Source organism: Oncorhynchus keta, chromosome 21 (assembly GCF_023373465.1).
Source record: "Oncorhynchus keta strain PuntledgeMale-10-30-2019 chromosome 21, Oket_V2, whole genome shotgun sequence".
NCBI lineage: Eukaryota > Metazoa > Chordata > Actinopteri > Salmoniformes > Salmonidae > Oncorhynchus > Oncorhynchus keta.
Window position 1 is genome coordinate 6,366,124 of NC_068441.1, and position 21,174 is coordinate 6,387,297.

At 45.0% G+C, this 21,174-nt stretch overlaps 3 protein-coding genes across 5 annotated transcripts in view; all 3 read right to left on the reverse strand.

The window, feature by feature from the left end:
* Nucleotides 1-989: 989 nt before the first annotated feature.
* Nucleotides 990-3,242, reverse strand: cplane2 (ciliogenesis and planar polarity effector 2). Its single transcript, XM_035796315.2, has 5 exons — nt 2,893-3,242; nt 2,602-2,754; nt 2,373-2,497; nt 2,105-2,241; nt 990-2,003 (listed from the first exon to the last, which is right to left on the reverse strand). Exons 1-5 carry the CDS (start codon nt 3,035-3,037, stop codon nt 1,772-1,774), a joined length of 792 nt encoding a protein of 263 aa, XP_035652208.1. The 5' UTR covers nt 3,038-3,242; the 3' UTR covers nt 990-1,771.
* Nucleotides 3,243-4,295: 1,053 nt separating this feature from the next.
* On the reverse strand, nt 4,296-5,618 carry LOC127910542 (heat shock protein beta-7-like). Its single transcript, XM_052474592.1, has 3 exons — nt 5,456-5,618; nt 5,082-5,215; nt 4,296-4,955 (listed from the first exon to the last, which is right to left on the reverse strand). The coding sequence occupies exons 1-3, from the start codon at nt 5,469-5,471 to the stop codon at nt 4,815-4,817; spliced, it is 291 nt and encodes a 96-aa protein (XP_052330552.1). The 5' UTR covers nt 5,472-5,618; the 3' UTR covers nt 4,296-4,814.
* A 2,535-nt stretch (nt 5,619-8,153) lies between these two features.
* The window catches only part of LOC118399999 (ephrin type-A receptor 2-like), a 33,880-nt gene continuing 20,859 nt past the window's right edge, over nt 8,154-21,174 (reverse strand). For 2 of the 3 annotated variants that reach the window (XM_035796319.2, XM_035796316.2), the window contains exons 3-15: nt 19,371-20,010; nt 13,650-13,805; nt 12,941-13,401; nt 12,534-12,711; nt 12,324-12,426; nt 11,872-11,927; nt 11,628-11,753; nt 11,327-11,512; nt 10,766-11,040; nt 10,407-10,556; nt 9,784-9,977; nt 9,510-9,665; nt 8,154-9,110 (exon numbers count right to left, since the gene is read on the reverse strand). In XM_035796319.2, coding sequence (XP_035652212.2) covers nt 8,990-9,110; nt 9,510-9,665; nt 9,784-9,977; nt 10,407-10,556; nt 10,766-11,040; nt 11,327-11,512; nt 11,628-11,753; nt 11,872-11,927; nt 12,324-12,426; nt 12,534-12,711; nt 12,941-13,401; nt 13,650-13,805; nt 19,371-20,010 — 2,802 coding nt within the window. In that variant the 3' untranslated portion in view covers nt 8,154-8,989. The remainder of the gene's footprint in view (nt 9,111-9,509; nt 9,666-9,783; nt 9,978-10,406; nt 10,557-10,765; nt 11,041-11,326; nt 11,513-11,627; nt 11,754-11,871; nt 11,928-12,323; nt 12,427-12,533; nt 12,712-12,940; nt 13,402-13,649; nt 13,806-19,370; nt 20,011-21,174) is intronic. The other variant, XM_035796318.2, reaches the window with a different exon arrangement.

The following is a 21,174-nucleotide window of genomic DNA, read 5'->3' on the forward strand; positions in this document are numbered from 1 at the left end:
GTTCAAAGAACACCAAAGTCGATGCCCTGTCCCATCTCTCCAATACAGGAGAGGGTCCCATAATCCCTTCCTCTCAAGTCGTAGCCCCTGTGGTCTGAGACGTAGATGTGGACATTCCCCAGGCTCTGGAGAGGGAGCCCGCACCCACTATCTGTCCTCCTGAGCGCATCTACGTTCCCACAGGGATAAGACCTGTGCGTGCACAGCTGTCGTCGCTTGGCATCCAGGTATTTCTCGTACTACTCAATCGATCTCCGAGAAGTTATGGTGGCCTACCTTGGCGCAGGACGTTATTTGCTACGTCAACTCCTGTTCCGTTTGCTCAAACCAAATCCCCCATCTCCATTTGTTTGACATTTTATACCAACTTGTGTGTTATGGGGCTTTAGGCTGAGTGACTGCTCTGATACCTGCAGGTTTCTGCTGGGCCTGGAGTTGCGGTGATCTCTCAGGTTGGAGAGATTCTTGCTCCATCACGACCCTATGTTCTGATCCTTCTACATGCCATATGTGACCAACATGATGCACCAGGAGACCCTCATCACTATTGCTGTCAGTTTATTTTCTCTGTCTTGTCTGAAGATCATCATGGAGGTAAGCAGGCCTCAGATTGGAGTCTACATCGACAGGAGCAGCAGTATTGGGTGGTGCAAGTCCCTGGCTCCACTGGTTGGGGGTCTGGTAGAGAGGAATTTGTTGAGGTTAATGCTGCGGGTTTCTGAAGCTGACTGAGCAAGACTCAGATCCCTTGTCTGAAAGAGGCCATTGAAGCCGTAGACAAGGTAGAGGTCAATTGTCAAATGGTTAGCCTACAATCCTATGTTCTCTCTTTCTATCCTCCAATGCTCCGTGGAGACCAGGTGGTGAAGGAGTGCGAAGAGGGGGTTCTGCAAATTGAGGAACTGGTGTACCCGGAAAATGGATTTTGGCAAGAAGTTACTCTGAAAATGTTTACCAAGCTACAAATGACTTCACACTGAAAGTTAAGCTACCCTTTAGAAACAGTTTATTTAACTGAAGTTACTTTGAAAAAGTAGTTCACTACATCCAAACTACATTATAAATCATATCTCAATCTGAAATGTCAGACTACAAATTGCAAGAACATAATATCACTCTGGAGTCAGATGTTAACAGAATGTGTAATTTGGCCTAAAACACAAAAATTCAGAATTAAGAAGGTCTAAATGCCTCAAAAAATGAAATTCTTGCCTACTTCACCAATATTTTATTTTTGCAAAAAAAGTTGCGTTTAGTTCCAGTAGTTAGCTATACTGCTACATGACAAAAAAAAAAGTTCTTAACTACTGAAAACACTACCTAGATTTGAAATGAGTTCAACTACCACCATGCTACTGCAAAATGTATTTAAATTACTAGTTTACCTATATGTAGTTCACTACTCCAACACTGGCTACTAATTGTATCCCTTCTGTTTACCAAGATCACAACTTTGAAAAATGTGTAAATGCAGATTGATTTTTTTTTAAACACAGCCTGCTTCTTCTCCCCCGTTTAACCTATAGGTGGCAGTGGTTCCTAAAAAGGAAAAACCCAACATTGCGAATCACCATTTGCCTCAAGTTTCATTTTCCAGGCCTGGATGAATGCTTGTCCACAAAGTTGAACATGTTCAAAGGCCCAATAAACTAAAATGCAGGTCCTGTTTCTCCACAGTCCTATGTGAGAAGGTAATCCAGGATACCTCTGTTGAGTGCACCACAGCAGTGGTGTAGGAGATGAAAACAATTGTCTCTCAACCTATTGGATTTCATACATGTACCACAGTAGCAGCCTCTGACTGTGTGGCGACTGGAAGGATGGTAGACACACAGTCCTGGTGCCACAGGTGCTCTGCCAAGCAGTTCAGTAGGGGGGCTACCTCACCCAGGTTACTGACGTTGCTGACGTCACCCCCCATACGGAACACAGGCAACCCCCAGACCTCCTGGAACCGAGTCACCTCTCTCTCCGTCACGTCTGTATGCATGAACAGGTCAAATCTGAGGTCGCTGTCAAGAACAAAGAATTCTGGGTAGTGGATATTAGTTGGTCACAAAACAGTCAACTACACACACACACAAAGGGAACAATGTAAGGATACTTGGTGCCAACAACCAATTTCACAACTCTGTCACAAGATTCAGACCCTCTGGCGATCTGATTGGACAGATCATTGAAGGAAACTCGGTCAGTAAAGGAGAAGAGGAAGAGGATGGCATCCACCTGCTCCTTACAGGACTGAGATGCACAGGAAAAGGGAATTATATCATTTTTGTTCATATGAAATATCCAAAACATTGTGCCGTTTTTTTTAATGCTACTATGCTTTTTTTCTGTGCTAGGTGAAGCTTGTGATACTTCAAGCATACCGGAAGCAAGTGGTCAAATCGGCGTAAGGCGTTCTCTCCACAGTCCCATAGCTGCAAGCGGAAAAACAGAACACGACCGCTCTCCCTCAACTTCACAGGCCAATACACCACTGTGGTCTCAATGCCTACAAGAACAGTTGTTACTTGAGAAACGCCCTGTAGACACATGTTAATTTAACCCAAAATATTCAGGCATTATGCCAAATGTTCACAGCTGCACTAGGCCTACCTGTAGTTTCATAGTGCATGTTGGGAATATTGAATCCAGCTAGACGTGCAGCAAGAGCAGTCTTCCCCACCCCACTCTTTCCTGATATGAAGATCTTGTAGTGAACAGTGTCCACAGACACATTAGGGGGCATCACTATAGCCTCCAGAAGACCTGGAAAATTGTTTTAAATATATTTGCTGTATTAAAATGTAAAGACAATGAATCAATATAAGGCTAACTGTGTACGGTATGATTTATGGATGATATACAAGCAGGGCAACTTAGCAGCTACTAAGTCAAGAAACATACCAAAGTTTCTACGTTTTTTCTTGTGTAGAATCCTGCTGAAGAACTCCTTGCTATCTGCACTTCGGTGCCAGTCGGCTACAACAATCGACCCAGGATCGAGGACTTGTGCCATATCGTGTGGGTCGACTACGCACTGGCGTGGCATCTATAAAGAATCTGCTCTATGCACGTCTACAACCCGATAAGGAGTCCCTGCGTGAGTACCCGACCGGACCACCTGCACCTTTTGAAGTTCATGAATTATATTTTAACACACATTGACGTTACCGTAGCGCTGCGCGACTAAATTTTGAGAACGCTAACAGAGAACCGGAGACTAAAAATGAGCGTTGTTACCTTGACACTCAACCCAGCGTCTCGTCATCAACATTAAGACGTTTCTTTAAGTAAGTACTTCCGGGTCACGGAATTTCCCCTACATATAAGTCCCTCAAGTATTAGAAAAATGTAATTCACTTGTATTTAAAAAAATATATATATATGACAAATTATTGTCTAAACATGACCATATTTGTTCATATTTATCGAACATTTGCATTAAATGTTGGTTTTAAAACATTTTCCAAAGTCAAATAAATGCTTTCAATGCAAAACACTGTATATGAATAACATATTGCTTATAGAGAAACAAGTATTATATGTGCCGATGTAAAAGTGGAGTTGGGAATACTCAGTAGGTTCAGTAGAATCCATATATGGTGTTATTTCATTGGGGACTCTGATCTAACTACCCAGCAACACTCTACTCCACCAACTCCATAGCCCCCAATGCAATAAACTGTACGCCTATAAATGATTGATAAATAAAGTATGCTTTCTTTAAACCAAATGTACTTGCATTTCTATTGACTTTTTGAATACACATATAGTATGTTGTATATTTTCCAAAGTGTCCACCAGAAATAAGATAATAAGGTATTTGTATTTTACATTGAAGTTTTTTTGGTATGACAATGCGTCCGATGAGCAGTGCTTTATTTGAACCACAGGGTGTCCAGGCACCCCATTTAAGCTGTTTGACCACAATAAAAGTCCAGCAACACTTCCTATGACCTTGCTTTATGTTTAAACTCACCTGTTTTGTGTTCTAGGGACACTAGTTAGTAGACTTGACTGGACACACAATCGATTGTTTTTCCTGTACAGTACAATTTGTTTGTGCAATACAACAAAAATACAGTAAGACTTTTCTTAAACATTACATTTCAAAATTGAATCCTTGAAAAATAACAACAGTAAATTAACAAGACTCATAAAATAAGCTTTTTTTTTTTTACCAGTAGGCTATTACGTTATTTACATTAATTTACTTAAGCTCCAACCATTTCTCAATATTCTCCACCTTATAATATTCTTGATCTTATATAAAGTAGTAATTCCACTTAGTTTAGCTTTTTCCCCATGTAGTTATATATTTTTATACGTTATGAACCATGCAAAGCCGGACCTTTATTTTGAAGGCACCATCCGAAAACCGTTCTGCTGCTGTGACGCTAATGACAACCTACTTCCTGCAACAACAAATAAATACTTAACTTCCGGTTACTTTCAAAGTAAAGGCATTAACTTGAAATTTTATTGACTTCCATTGCTGGTGTTTGATTTGTTTATTCTGGAAATTATCTTAGAGGAACTGACAGACGTAACATTAAATAATCAACAAACATTGGGCTATATTAAAATCCTTTCAAACATATATCAACTTAATGAATAAATTAGGCACTGCGGAGCACCATTCCCGGGGGCCTCATTCAAGAATAGATGTTGTCCTAAGGACATTATGCCCCACCCTATTCCCCAAGTTAGAATTTAATGTGAATTAAATTAAATTAATTATTTGAATACAATCATCTGAATTAATGCAACCAGATCTGTGTGTGTGTGTTTAAACTTTTTCAACGCCTCCCACATCCTATGAAAGACTAATTTCTTCTGGCTTTGACAGTCAGAGTCAGACAGCCACCACTGTTTTCCAATGAGGTTGTCACAGACATGGGATCCACATCCCCCGGCAACTGGCACTTGTGGGCAAAAGTGTTCCTAACCGTGCCATCCTCTGCTAGCTGGTGAGAACAAATGATGAGAAGAGGAGGAATGTAAGGGAGATAAAAAAAAAAAAACAGATTACATTTGGTAACAACAATAACTTATACACAAAAAGTGTTTGATGTACCGGAACTTCAGCTCACCTTTTCCGCATAGACTTCTATAAGGTTGTTTGACGATGTGATGATGACATCCTCTGGAGAGTATTCACTCACATCCACTGTGAACAGGTACATGTCTCCCATCGACTGGATCGTCCCCGTAGGATGAGAGTGGCCTGAAAATAACAGACATTTACACCTCTGTTACCCCCCAGATGCACACTCACACTGCAGCTAGTTTTCATCCTCACCACAATTAACTGTAGTATTACATAAGCCCCTCTATTTCTTATCAATGTCTCCTGTAAAGTTAGTCATAACACAGGTAAAACAACACATCTTCTGAACGGACATGCAAGTTTATTGTTATTGTTGGAACAGTGTGAGGAAGATCCTAAATTATTGTGGGAAGTTACCTTGAGTTCTCTCCATGCGGGATTTTGAAGTTGAAGTGAGGAGGTAGATGGTGGAAATGGCAAATATTCAGCAGTTTTCCACTGTATTAATCCGCCCAATGCTTTACTGTGAGGAGACTTCACTGTCCACCACAGCCCTCTCTTTTGTCCTCGCGTACCGTCTTTTATACTGTGTGTGAGATGGAGTCCTTTTTTGTTGGTGTGTGTGAGGCAGGGTGGGTGAATGTTTTGCTGCCTGGATAACCATGTGCAATATTTATCGTAGGAGAGAGAACGAGAGCTGGGGGCCAGTGGCTGTCGTTTCCTACACCTCTATCTCCTTTATTCATCTATCTTCATTTACCATTTAGGTCCGTCCAGAGCGCAAAACGGCATATTCTTTTGAAGAAGTACATAACAAGAATAATAATCAATTAGCCCATACAGTTGGACATTAATAAAGGTTTGAGATAGCATATACAGTGGGGCAAAAAAGTACTTAGTCAGCCACCAATTGTGCAAGTTTTCCCACTTAAAAAGACGAGAGAGGCCTGTAATTTTCATCATAGGTACTCTTCAACTATGACAGACAAAATGAGAAGGAAAAATCCAGAAAATCACATTGTAGGATTTTTAATGAATTTATTTGCAAATTATGGTGGAAAATAAGCAAGATTTCTGGCTCTTACAGACCTGTAACTTCTTCTTTAAGAGGCTCCTCTGTCCTCCACTCGTTACCTGTATTAATGGCACCTGTTTGAACTTGTTATCAGTATAAAATACACCTGTCCACAACCTCAAACAGTCACACTCCAAACTCCACTATGGCCAAGACCAAAGAGCTGTCAAAGGACACCAGAAACAAAATTGTAGACCTGCACCAGGCTGGGAACACTGAATCTGCAATAGGTAAGCAGCTTGGATTGAAGAAATCAACTGTGGGAGCAATTATTAGGAAAAGGAAGACATACAAGACCACTGAGAATCTCCCTCGATCTGGGGCTCCACGCAAGATCTCACCCCGTGGGGTCAAAATGATCACAAGAACAGTGTGCAAAAATCCCAGAACCACACGGGGGGACCTAGTGAATGACCTGCAGAGAGCTGGGACCAAAGTAACAAAGCCTACCATCAGTAACACACTACGCCACCAGGGACTCAAATCCTGCAGTGCCAAACGTGTCCCCATGCTTAAGCCAGTACATGTCCAGGCCCGTCTGAAGTTTACTAGAGAGCATTTGGATGATCCAGAAGAATATTGGGAGAATGTCATACGGTCAGATCAAACCAAAATATAACTTTTTGGTAAAAACTCAACTCGTCTTGTTTGGAGGACAAAGAATGCTGAGTTGCATCCAAAGAACACCATACCTACTGTGAAGCATGGGGGTGGAAACATCATGCTTTGAGGCTGTTTTTCTGCAAAGGGACCAGGACGACTGATCCGTATAAAGGAAAGAATGAATGGGGCCATGTATCGTGAGATTTTGAGTGAAAACCTCCTTCCATCAGCAAGGGCATTGAAGATGAAACGTGGCTGGGTCTTTCAGCATGACAATGATCCCAAACACAACACCCGGGCGAAGAAGGAGTGGCTTCGTAAGAAGCATTTCAAGGTCATGAAGTGGCCTAGCCAGTCTCCAGATCTCAACCCCATAGAAAATCTATGGAGGGAGTTGAAAGTCCGTGTTGCCCAGCAACAGCCCCAAAACATCACTGCTCTGCATGGAGAAATGGGCCAAAATACCAGCAACAGTGTGTGAAACCTTGTGAAGACTTACAGAAGACGTTTGACCTCTGTCATTGCCAACAAAGGGTATATAACAAAGTATTGAGATAAACTTTTGTTATTGACCAAATACTTATTTTCTACCATAATATGCAAATAAATTCATAAAAAATCCTACAATGTGATTTTCTGGATTTTTTTTCTTCTCATTTTGTCTGTCATAGTTGAAGTGTACCTATGATGAAAATTTACAGGCCTCTCTCATCTTTTTAAGTGGGAGAACTTGCACAATTGGTGGCTGACTAAATACTTTTTTGCCCCACTGTAGATTCATGCAAAAATAAACATGGTTTTATGTGAAACGTTGAAATGGATAAACACACTGTGTTAATACTAAGCATTACATTTAGAAACGTTCTGTAATTGCTGTCCAACTCAAAATGATGAGTCAATTGTTCATTGAAGAGGAATGAACGCGAAGTCCCAGATACAGGGAATGTAGCAGGGGCTCAGTAGCTCGTGATGCATATTTGATGAAGTACAGTAGAGTGGAGATGTGACATTTCAGACTACCATGGTACAGTCACCAATTGACATCGAAGCGGACTCTGCTTCGACAACCGTATTAGCTAACTGTGTTATTTGGGTTGTTAATTGGATTCATTCTGACGTTTCTTGATTTTAGTTCTGGATTATGTGTGTGCTTGTTTGACGTTTTACTGCACTGTTAGGAGCTAGTCAAACAAGCATTGCACTGCACCTGCTATAACATCTGGTAAACTGTGGACACAACCAACTTTGATTTGGAGGGTGGGTGTCAAGGAAAACTCCATTTCAATTCATCCATTTCAATCAAACATTCTTGCCTGTTTTTAATGTGATTCATGTACCAAAATGTATTTTCTGCTAGTTGATTGAATTCAGACAGGCGATTCAGTCCCAAGGCAACACTGATGTTATTGGACTGAAAAACACATATATACAAACATGTGCCAGATCAGTGTCTTTTTAATTAAACAAATATAATAAATACAAAATACAATAAATATTAAATAATAATGGAAGAACCACTATAAGACTAGATGGAGGCAAACGGTAAACTAGAGAAATGAATGAAAAATGAAAAAAACTATTTCAAAATGCAGGAGAAAAGTATATGAGGTGGATTGCAGTCGGAATGGAACCTATAAAATCAAACAGAAAAGATAAAGAGTATCTGATCTCTTGCCCTGAGCGGAAATATTCCGAAGACCAATAAACCTGTCATTTTGAGTAGACAGGCATTCTCATCTATCCATCTGTTATTTCAGAGCCTCAAATCTTTATAAAAAAAAAACTAATAAGAGTCCAGAAGTCACTGGTGGAATAAGGGAGTGCTTGAGGAGGAGGGAGCCCTGGTCCTGGAATGCCTTAGCTTGAATGTCTCTCGCTTGTCAGACTTCAGAGAAAAATACAAAGTGGGGCCATCCTTCCTGTTCCCGAGTCATCACGCGGCCATTTCAAAAGGCTGTGGTTTCCTATCTGCCATTATACAGTATATCCACACTTGATAATATAAAACGTTCTTGATTACATGACTTTTTCTGTAACCTGTAACCACATCTCTCAGTGTCTCTTGTCATGGGGTACTTCGACGTTTTCACACGTCTGCCATTTCTGATTGGCTGGCTGGCGGGGTCCTCTTCAATCATGCCGCCGATCAGTCTGAAGCAGCGCAGCTCTGACATTAGTACAACCATGCTCAACCCAACTTGCTCCATTAAGTGTGACAGTGAAATGAGATGTTCAGTGCAGTCCTATTCTGGGGAATCTCAGGCTGGGGGGTCTCACACGGCAAACACTGTACTGCAAGCACTAAGTGAGCTGGTCTGGTCTTTCAGTCCAAGGATGCTGTAGGCGATTCTCTTCATGTGACCTGGTAACCTCACGCCAGTGTTCCTGATGTCGCTGCGAGAGAGAAGGCAGATAGAGAGAGGAGCTTTTAAGGGAAAGTATACAATGTGATTGCGACTTCCGACCTGAACATGACACAGCAAAATATGGAAAGTCATATATTCCGTTGGAGCCGAGTACAATGATGCTTTTGAGGGTGGGGCAGTGAGGAATGGTATGGGGGTAATGAGGTGGGCGGGGTGCGGGGGGGGCCGGGCGGGTGCAGCATTCAGTGAATGAGAGTGTCGCATTCCATTACTGATCGTGTGGCATACCGGACAACAAATGCTTAACAAAGATCTGAATACTTTTTACTGTATGTTCAAATGTGGCAGGGTGCCAACTAAGCCCTGCAATGTGGTGAGGATGATGCATCTGTGCCATGTGGTCACTGAACATGTGTGTAGTACTTACTCATGCTTCATGGCCAGCACCTGCTCCATGGTTGTGATTCCAGCGCAGGCAAAGCTCTCAGTGTACTGGCTCATCTTGATGGACTCCAGCCATTCCGGCACAGACCTGAAGGGGGAGCCGTCACAGCCACTGGTGCTGGGGAGGCGGATGGACACACTGTGGGGTAAGAACAGGGAAATATATTGGTAAGTAAGTGTTACAGTTACAGTATGTGATTTGAACAAGATAAACTGTCAAGTCCAGGGGAGATCAGCTTCATTCATTGGCATCTTACCGGGGATCAAAGTCAGCGATGGTTTTCAGAGACTCTGGGCTCCGGAGCAGTTTGTCCAGGATGTTAACGATGTCAGGGAACCGGGGTCGTTTGGAGCGATCCTGGAGCCAACACTGCAGCATTAGCTGGTAAACGGTGGATGGACAGTCCATGGGCGCAGGCAGCCGGAAGGCCTCGTTAATTGCCTTCATCACCTGAGGAGAGGAGGAAGCGGGGTTTGGACTGTGTTCTCACAGAGCTTGTGTTTATTGCCCACTGTTGTCTTAGACCACGCCTAGGCCAACAGACTCTAAGAACATGTTTTGTGTTAATGTGTGGACACTTTTCTTTTAAATAAAGGAGAGCCGCACACTCTAGGAGCTCTAGATGCAAAAAAAATGTTTAAGTCCAACGTTTGGACAGACAAGCTGTCTTCATCAGGGTATAATGTGAGGACACTAACAGTTTTATGTGAAGAGGGACTGTGGGAACTATTTTGGCTTGGTGGCCTTGAGTGGGTTGTTTTAAACACTATGCACCCAGAATAAATACCCAGAGGTGATGCATCAGAGGCCTTGTGTTTAACCAAACCTACAGAACCCTGTCATTTCCCTGAGACGTGACAGATTAAGCGTAGGACCTACCTCATGGTTACTCATGTCCCAGTAGGGTCGCTCTCCGAAGGCCATGACTTCCCACATGACGATGCCGAAGCTCCATACGTCACTGGCCGAGGTGAACTTCCTGTAGGCGATGGCCTCAGGGGCGGTCCAGCGGATGGGGATCTTCCCTCCCTGAAGGAACAGCAACAAGAACACATCATAAGAATGAGCTGTTACTAACGTAAAGGTTTCAGGAGGCTCACTGATGGCATTATTCATCCGTTGTTCCCAATAATATGTAAAGACATAACTCGGCTCCAAATTGCAAAGCACATGGTAGATTGTGATGCCCCCACTCTGTTCCCATACATTAGCATCAGTACTATGGAGGGTTGACTCACGCTGGTGGTGTAGGTGCCCTCGGGATCGTCTTCCAGCACGCGGGACAGGCCAAAGTCAGACACCTTGCACTCCAGGTTGCTGTTGACCAGAACGTTGCGGGCAGCCAGGTCTCGGTGCACGTAGCTCATGTCAGAGAGGTACTTCATGCCCGCCGCGATGCCACGCAGCATGCCCACCAGCTGGTACGAGGAAATCTCCCCATCGTGGTCCTTTAGATAGTTGTCAAGTGCCCCATTCTCCATGTATTCCGTCACAATCATGGCATGCTTGACTGCTTGAATAAATAAATAGAAAAGGGGCACATTTTAGTTCTTCATGTCAACGAATGAGGCACATGGATAGGAGATGGGAGATATGGGACTCTGCTAGATAAGGACAATAACTCACAAATGACCATTCAGTGAATCAGTAGAGGATCAATCAGTGGTCAATCAGTGGCCATGTCCCAAATGATAACCTAGTCCCTTTAGTTCCCATAGGGGTCTAGTCAAAAGTAGTGCACTATATAGAGCATAGGGTGCCACTTGAGACACCACCAGTGTCTGAGAGCAGGGACTCACACTTGGTGACGACTCCCTCCAGGCGAATTATGTTCTGGTGGGAGAACTGGCCCATGATGCTGGCTTCACTTAGGAAGTCCTGCCTCTGCTTCTCTGTGTAGCCTGGCTTCAACGTCTTGATGGCCACCGCCACCTCTCCTCTCCCTGGAGCCTTCATCAGACCGCGGTACACCTCACCGAACTCACCTGAGAAACGGAAACACACACAGAGATGAACACTAATACAGCAATCTTCATCTTGAGGTTTAGGGGATCGGAGAGATCTGTTCAAAATGTTACTGTAAACTATTTGGACATTTACCGGCTCCAATGACTTTTTGCTTCGTGACCAGACTTGGATTAATCTCGCTGGCAAACTTCAGGACAGCCGTGTTGGGGTCCTCGTACGTGTGTGGGTCAACGTAGGTCTTCAGGGGCTTCAGTTGATCTTGAGGAAGTGCGAAAGACAATTAGTGAAGGCGGTGGAGATGGGAGATAATCTCTTCAGGTAGGACACGTCTCTAATCTAATCTTAGGTACATATTCACGGGTGCTGTGGTTCTTACCTGAACTGGAGAAGTAGGGGTCCTCTGATCGCTGTCGGTGACGGAAGTTCAGTCTCCTGTTAGGAAGCACAGTAACTATTAGGACTGGTCAGACAATAGGCAATGCTAAGACATTCATATCGAGGCATCCCTAACTAAATAGCCTAGAGACCCATCAACATGCTTCCTGTGGTGACTAGACAAGTTTAGCTAGAGCCACGACGTGGCTTTTCATTTCGTCAATCTCCTCTCAAGTTTGAACATTGTCGATCCATTTTATCATAGGCGGGCTGCCGGAGAAGAAAGGGCAAGTTCGTCTTCAGCCACAGACTCAGTCAGCTACAGTTACAGTTTTCAACAACATCTTACAGATTGCATGGCATTACATTCTCAATCAGCTCTGGCCCTTGAACCACCCACAATCATATACTATCTTAGGACAGAGGGATATGATAGCAGTAGTGTGTTCTAACCGTTTGTGTAGTAGTAGAACGACTACAACAACCAGCAGCATGATTCCTCCTCCTACTACAGCTCCCATGACCACCGTGGAGTTGCTCTGGATCTGAGACTCCGCTGAAAACCCCAGAGAACACAGTTAGACCACGACACACTCGAGTGGCAAAGAAATCTTATTTGGATGTTGGAGAAAAAGAACAGTCTCCAGTTTCTTGGGCACTTACCCATGGGCAGGGTCTTGAACTCATGCTCCATGCTGTAACTCCCTGGTTTCCCCTCTGGGCTGAGAGCCTGGACTCTGAACATGTAGGCCGTGCCAGGGGAGAGGTCACTGATCTGCACCGAACTCTTCTCAAGAACCAGGACTGTGTATGTGGTGACATCACGCTCACTGTCGTCCTCCTGCACGGGACAGAGAGAGAGAGAGGAGGACTGAGAGGGGATTCACTACACTAGCTACACTAGTACTGTTAGACGTGCTGTGTGTCAGTTTCATGTGGGACTGATATGGAGAGATAGAAGACAGAGAGAGAGATAGAAGACAGAGAGAGAGAGAGAGAGACAGAGAGAGAGAGAGAGAGAGAGAGAGAGAGAGAGAGAGAGGAGGGACGCGTGCCTTTGTATGTCTTACCTTCCTGCGGTACATGAGTTCATAGCGGTGGTTGACGTGGGATGGTGCTCGGCGGGACAGAGCCCAGGACAGAGACAGACTGGTGGTGCTCCGCTCGTCCAGACGGATGGACGTCACCTTGGGGGGATCAGTGAAGTGCAGAGCGGTGGTGATGGTGCTGCTGGGTCTCTGGCTGCTGTACTGAGACACTCCGCTGCGGGCCTCTACAGTGAACGTGTAGTTGAGATGGGGCTCCAGCTCGCTGACTGTCACCACGGTGTCCTGGAGGTCCGTGGGGTCGGGCTGAAAGCGGACCTTGTCCCCACAAGGCACACACAGGGCCCCGGCGCAGCGCTCGCACACCACGCTGTAGCAAATGTCCCGGCGGCCTCCTGTCACCAGCGGCGGGCTCCAGGACAGCTGCAGCCTGCCGTCCGCTGACAGAGTGGTGGAGGCCAGGTCACGAGGGGCGCTGGGCGGGGCTAAAGGAGGAGGAGGCAAAGAGTAGACAGAGTTATTACGAGACATTCCGACATGCTAATACACCCGATGAACAATCCTCAGATTCCTCTATCACCACGACGATGATATAAAGACAATGTATTGTATGAGGGTATGAGGTAAACCAAGGGTCGGCCACAGAATAACTGAAGGAAAAGCCGTAGAAGTGGATAAAACCTTTGTTGGTGGTACGCCCTGCTGTAGGCGACTATCTGGCCATGGTTCTTACCAGAGCAGGCTGACGTGAGAGGGTCTGATGGGGAGCGGTAGAATCCCTCCGTACATGGACACAGGGAGGCGCCGGCTGTAGATGGCTCAGTATTCTTCGGACAAACCTCACAGGATTCACTGAACAAGGACGCTTTAAAGGAGCCTGGCGTACACGCTGAAAGAGAAAGGAGGGTCACTATTAGTCCTAGTACAATATGTATAGACACAATGGGGCGAGAGTGATTCAGTTACAACACAACAACACGGTATCTCTGTCAGTGCCCTGGGGGCTTGGAAGGAAACTCAGGCTGCGGTTCAACTGTAACCAGACCTTTGCATTTAAACAGAATGGAATAGGATTTTCCTGACGATTTGCTTCCACTTGTCCTTTCCATCCTCGAGTTCCATCCTCGAGTCACACTTGTCAACTGGATGCCAAGGAAACACTAAGCACAGCAGATAATCACTCTGTCCTTCCCGTCACTTTTGAACTATGAAATAAAAGTGCATTTGTCACATGCGCCGAACACAACGGGTGTTCGACCTTACAGTGAAATGCTTACTTTTACAAGCCCTTAACCTTTAAGAAGTTAAGATTTTTTTTTAAATAAGTGTTTAGTAAAAAGATTGATAAGTTTCTAAAAAAAATAGAAAATAAAAGTAACAAATAACTAAACAGCAGCAGTAAAATAACAAGCGAGGCGATATACAGGGGTACCGGTACAGAGTCAATGTGGAGGCTATATACAGGGGTACCGGTACAGAGTCAATGTGGAGGCTATATACAGGGGTACCGGTACAGAGTCAATGTGGAGGCTATATACAGGGGTACCGGTACAGAGTAAATGTGGAGGCTATATACAGGGGGTACCGGTACAGAGTCAATGTGGAGGTTATATACAGGGGTACCGGTACAGAGTCAATGTGGAGGCTATATACAGGGGTACCGGTACAGAGTCAATGTGGAGGCGATATACAGGGGTACCGGTACAGAGTCAATGTGGAGGCTATATACAGGGGTACCGGTACAGAGTCAATGTGGAGGCTATATACAGGGGTACCGGTACAGAGTCAATGTGGAGGCTATATACAGGGGTACCGGTACAGAGTCAATGTGGAGGCTTTATACAGGGGTACCGGTACAGAGTCAATGTGGAGGCTATATACAGGGGTACCGGTACAGAGTCAATGTGGAGGCTATATACAGGGGTACCGGTACAGAGTCAATGTGGAGGCTTTATACAGGGGTACCGGTACAGAGTCAATGTGGAGGCTATATACAGGGGTACCGGTACAGAGTCAATGTGGAGGCTATATACAGGGGTACCGGTACAGAGTCAATGTGGAGGCTATATACAGGGGTACCGGTACAGAGTCAATGTGGAGGCTATATACAGGGGTACCGGTACAGAGTCAATGTGGAGGTTATATACAGGGGTACCGGTACAGAGTCAATGTGGAGGCTATATACAGGGGTACCGGTACAGAGTCAATGTGGAGGCTATATACAGGGGTACCGGTACAGAGTCAATGTGGAGGCTTTATACAGGGGTACCGGTACAGAGTCAATGTGGAGGCTATATACAGGGGTACCGGTACAGAGTCAATGTGGAGGCTATATACAGGGGTACCGGTACAGAGTCAATGTGGAGGCTATATACAGGGGTACCGGTACAGAGTCAATGTGGAGGTTATATACAGGGGTACCGGTACAGAGTCAATGTGGAGGCTATATACAGGGGTACCGGTACAGAGTCAATGTGGAGGCTATATACAGGGGTACCGGTACAGAGTCAATGTGGAGGCTATATACAGGGGTACCGGTACAGAGTCAATGTGGAGGCTATATACAGGGGTACCGGTACAGAGTCAATGTGGAGGCTATATACAGGGGTACCGGTACAGAGTCAATGTGGAGGCTATATACAGGGGTACCGGTACAGAGTCAATGTGGAGGTTATATACAGGGGTACCGGTACAGAGTCAATGGTAGAATTAAAGTGACTAGGCATAGATTATAAACATAGAGTAGCAGCAATGTAAAAGAAGGGTCTGGTTAGCCCTTTGGTTAGCACTGTGAATGTAGACGTGGTTATTGTTTGAGGAGCCCTAGCAACATGGTTACTGCTGGCAATTTTTAATTGACCTGTAGAATATAGAGAAAAAATGTACCTTCCATTCCAGAACTTGTGGGGGTTAATGTGTGTGTGTTGGACAGAAACCAGAATGCAAGAAATGCAATGCAACGTTTGGCTTCCTTCCTTCCTCTTTTCCTCTGATGGCAAATGACAACATGCCAGGATGGAGCGGGGGAGAGGAAGTCTGGAGGAAGAACTGCTAGAGGGGAGATGTTGTTGAACGACCGTGTTGTTGGAGCCTAAACGCAAATGTGCTTTTTGTGGGATCGACTGTTTACTTTAAGAACGCGTAAGAATGGTTCCTTTGAGCTATCTCCTCGCTCTCCCTTTATTCTCATGTCTCCCCAGGGGATCAGTCTTTCATCTGGTCTCTATAGGGAAGAGGGTGACCTGTGATGGACAAGAGGGATCCGCCGGTGACTTAATCACTATGGCCGAAGGACCTTTGCGTTACAACCAGCCCCACAATAAAAGAATGGGGACGAGATTTTGAGTTTGAGTAGGGGGGTTGAGATGAATAGATGGATGTATGGGGGATGGGTTAAAGTCTATAGTACCAACAGGAGTTCTCTCTGGGGAGTCACCCGGGGAGTGTGGGGGTGTATAGGGCCCCTCGCGCATAAGAAAAGGAGGCCAGCCTATTTCATCTGAAAAAGGAGCAGCAGGAGTCCTGTCACGTATCAACGCACCCCCACCCCTATTCATCTATTGTGACCGGGTTTGGATTGAGTGGTGCCATAAATAAATTGTGTTGAATCATCAGAGCCCTCAAAACGGTGGCGTGCGCGTTGCGTATATCAGTGGCACGAGAGCAATCTTTCCAGAACGTTCAAGTCGCAGTGGGTTAAACTTCAGATATGTGAAAGATATATGTTATTATGCATGTGTTAACGCGGTTATTTGTTATTGACGCATTGTGTTAAGTGTCATTTAAAAAAATATATATATATATATTCTTGCAAACTTAAGGACATTCAAATATCTGACTCACTAACAGTGGGGACCTTGGACTGAAATAACGCCTCACATTGTCCCGGTTGATCTCTTCATGTGCGGCTGTGCCCTTGATGAATGAGAGGTGGTGGCAGTGGCTTCTATTAATTGAATATGTGTTTTGCTCTTTGTGCCGGCCCATTGTTCTAACGAGTGGGAACGAGGATTAAAGAGCCCGTGGCGTGTGTTAACGACCGGATGAGTGGAGTGAAGCAGGGCATGTCATCCTTCTAAAAGCTGTCCTGTTGCTCCACACTAATCCTCTTGACTAAATTACACTCCACACCTAACTAAGCACCCGGCGGTCCCACACATCTAACTAACCCAGCTCTCATGAGACCACCAACTATCCACCAACCACTAACTCCCCTCCCTCGCGACTTCACACAGAGTCATGGACAACCTGCTTATTTGAGTCAGCCCGGTCCAACATTCCCCTTTAATTCCTCGTTCCCAGCGGATTCTCTCCGGAGGGCCTTTGGTGAAATCACATAAATACATTGTCATGGACAGGAACGTGTTTCTGCTTGACTACACAGAGAATTAGGATATGACTCGGTGTTATAAATCAGTGTAATAATTAACTGAACAAGTTTGTCACGTCCACTTTATTTGGCAATTTTCTGGACTTTCCGGTCGTTTCGATGTTTTTGAAAGATTGGCCTAGGTCTCGATAGGTATTATGACAACTGAGTGTGTGTCCCCCACCCCCACCCCCCAATTCCCTAATACATTTTTTTTGACGTATTGGCTTCAGGCTTTGAGGCGTTATGACAACCGCTGTACAATAACCTTTCTCTTTTGTTTTTTTACAAAGGTGACAAAAACGTGTTTCCTGTATCCTGATCACAAGGTTGTCCAGCAGGGTTTGGAATCTGACTTTTTCCTGGTATTAAAACATTCCCCTTTCCTCTCCAGCACTCCCTGACAATTTCCGCTTCAGGTGGGGAATTCTGGACCTGGAACATTCCTGAGCTTGGCCTTCCCCCTTTCGCCTGGAACTATCAGCCCCTTTGAAGTACTCTTCCTCAGGCTTAGAGCTATGGTGGACTACTTTCTCAATGTTTAGATAAATGGAAGTGTTTCTTCTCTGTCGTAAGGTAACAACATGTCAAACTATGAGCTAAATTGGTTACTTGGCCTATATACATCTCTACTCTGGACCTCAAAGCCAGTTCCACTGCATTTTTTTCATTGTTCTAAATCAGGGACTGATTTAGACCCGGGACACCAGGTGTGTGCAATGAATTATCAGGTACAGAAAACCAGCAGACTCCGGACCTCGTAAGGTAAGAGATGAATACCTCTGGTCTATAAACTACTGTAATAGGGAGTAAAAGAGATACAATCTAACTAGTTCTGTCACACAAGGTGACTAGAATCTTTGACTGTTGAACAAGGGAGCCTCTTGTCTGTCAGAAACCACAGACTGACTCAGTATACCCTTCCTGACTGAGATGGGCGTGACGGCACAGTCCCTGTAATCTGTGGTTCACCGCAGCCATGGCTACAGGCGCACACAAATAGCTGTGTGGAGAAGACACATCACTCAGGTACTCCTCAGTCGGCACATCGAGCCACACTGCTCTCCTCAGTCAATCAGTACAGGAGGTGACGTGAGGGTGAAAGAATTCCTTTCAGAAATCCCCACAGTTCACTGAGCATACAATCATGTAATGTTCCTCCCTCGCTGTCTCTCCTTCCCCGTCTCCCTTCCCTCCCATGTTTCCTCCTGATAGCTTAACACACCACACCCTGGAATACCAAAGACATGGCAACTTCCATACAAACAATGTGAGCAAACATCCCATTTCAATTTCATTACCGTAGTGTGTTCTTTCTAGGAGTACTCAGTGTCCTCAAATAGAACATTTTAAAAATACAAAAATGTCTCCTCGCCTAAAACCCCCCAGATTGGACGGTTTACAAGCATTTGCACGTTCTTAAACAGCAACATTCTTATTTAAACTTAACACTCTTAAGCCTCAAGCCTCTATAGTCCGATTTCTCTTGTCCAGTTTTCCTTGTCTATCAAACAGTATCCTCCTCACCCACCTCATTCCTAAGTATGAGAGACAAACACAGTGGAAAGAATGTTGGCCAACAGCAACAGGTATCATTACCAGGAGACCTCTTAACCGCAGTCAAAACGTTCAAAAACTTCCTCTATGCTTATTCATCTCTGACATATTCTCCCTTGACAGTCCCTCTCTCTGTTCCTCTCCCATAATATGTTTGGAAATAGTGCTACAATCCTAAAACTCTGTTATTGGTGTTATAGAGCAACTTAATCAAAACTAAACAAACAAAAACTTGTCCAAACACCTTCCCCTGTTCTCTCTAAATTCATTCCTCTGAATCCAGAGAAATGCACCGTTTTTATTTCTGAGGTGTTTGAAATCACTGAAGAAACTACAATTAACATTCCCATGCAGTCATTTCTCAAACCCAGTCAGGGTGGTGGTTAGGCCCTGTGCTTCTATAAATACAGCTACTGTTTAAAACTAACGCCCAATACAACAGAGCCTGTTTTAGGCCAACACTACAACAGGCAGAGGGTCGGGATGTGTAGAGAGATGCAATATGTGAAGCCTGGCTGTAAGTCTTACCTTGGCAGGAGTCTCCAACAGCTTCGTAGCCTGCGCGACATTGGCACTGTCCCACGGGCACCACCCACTCTCCCTCAGCTGTGCAGTAGATGCGTGGGGTGGCCTGGCTCACTGCGTTCTCAACACATGTTCCCTCCACCTCCCTCAGGGCATCCGCCACTGTCTCTGGGAAGGCGGCCAGGCTCTGCACGGTGGACGGGCACGTCTTGTAGTACACCCTGACAGAGAGCAGTGCCACGCACGCTCCCATGTCCTGAAAGGCCAGGTAGAAGCCCTTCCTGGATAGAGGGGCCACTGCCCGTGTCTCCACGTTGACCTTCAGCGCCCCGCGGCCTCGCGTGATTTCGTCCGGCGCGATGGTGGCCACTTTGCGGAACTGGCCCTTGCGGAAGATGGTGCCCACGTCGGCATCGGCCTCGGACATGTGCAGGTTGAAGGTCTCTTTGCAGGCGAGCGAGGCGCCGTCGAAGGTGTTGCAGTCCCGCATGACAAAGCGCAGCTCCACAGAGACGCGGGTGGTCCCCGGGCGCCTCTGGATGAAGGTGGTTCGGAGCCAGTTGTCCTGCTCCCCCGCGTCGATGTTACACACACTGTAGGTGTAGAGGAGGGAGCCGTTCACCACTGTCTGAACTATCTCCCACTGAAACAGAGAGAGAACAGGGGTTGAGTTTAACACAATGTATAGGACAAGGGTCACTGTTGCAAAAGCAGCAAACAGAAGTGAGGGAACGAGAGAGAGGGTTTAAGAGAATGCGAAAAACGTCAAGGGGGTTCTGTTCTCGTCAAGGATCAGTTTGCTGTTTTATTCATGAAACAACTGTTTGCCTGCTGAGAAGCCTATAAAATGCTCAAGCTTAATTTCCTGCTACTTTTTTCCACATGCCAGGGAAGGATTTGATCTGGACTTGTGCCGTGCTAAACGACGTGTGTGGCTTCCACAAGCAGATGTGAGTGGCTGTGTGAGACAGACATAACACTAAAACCAAAACTCTTGTGGAATACCAAGCATTAAGGCAGTTAAACTGTTTGTTTTTTTATAGGCTCATGGAAAAGACATGGCAGCAATATTGGCTACAATTAAGTCTGTTTTAAGAGAGAGAAAATAAGGAAATGCTTGCCTGGTAGCAGTATTTAAAGGCATCCATTAATTAAGCACAGAGCTTTAAAAGAATAGCCATCCTGAATTATTTTAACACCTCAGATGGCTGCCACCAAGGCATACTTCATTGGACCATGCACAGTGAGTGCTTTATTCCAAGTCTGTTTCGTGGACTTGGGACAACAGTAGGAGAAACTTAAGTGTGTGTGCGAAGGAAGAGACGATAGATATAGATCAAAGACAAGGACAATGTGCATTCTTAACACTTCCACTCCAAAGTCAAATTGAAATGTGCTTCAAAAGTTTGAGGAGGTTTGGTGAGAATGGGTGAAACATCATAAAACAGAGAGGGGAGGGGGGATCCAATAGAATGCATTGGACGATCTGTAAACCTCATGGTCACAAAAGAAAAGCAGTCAGCACACTGCCACTGGCCACGTCCTGTTGCTTTTTTTAGACAGTCAACCACACAACTATAGATAGAGGGATGCCTTTCTCCCACACAACCCATCTGCCTTCCTTTCTTATTCCCCTAGTCTTATGTTCCACAGTGACTGGCGGGAGCCTCCCACATTCATATCACCACTTTATATCAAATAAAATAATGTTTTTTTTGTGGAGTACTGTAGGAATTATAACTTGTTGGTTCTATGCAAGAAAAGTGACTTCTGTCCTGTGAATTCAGATGCGTCTCTTACCCTGGAA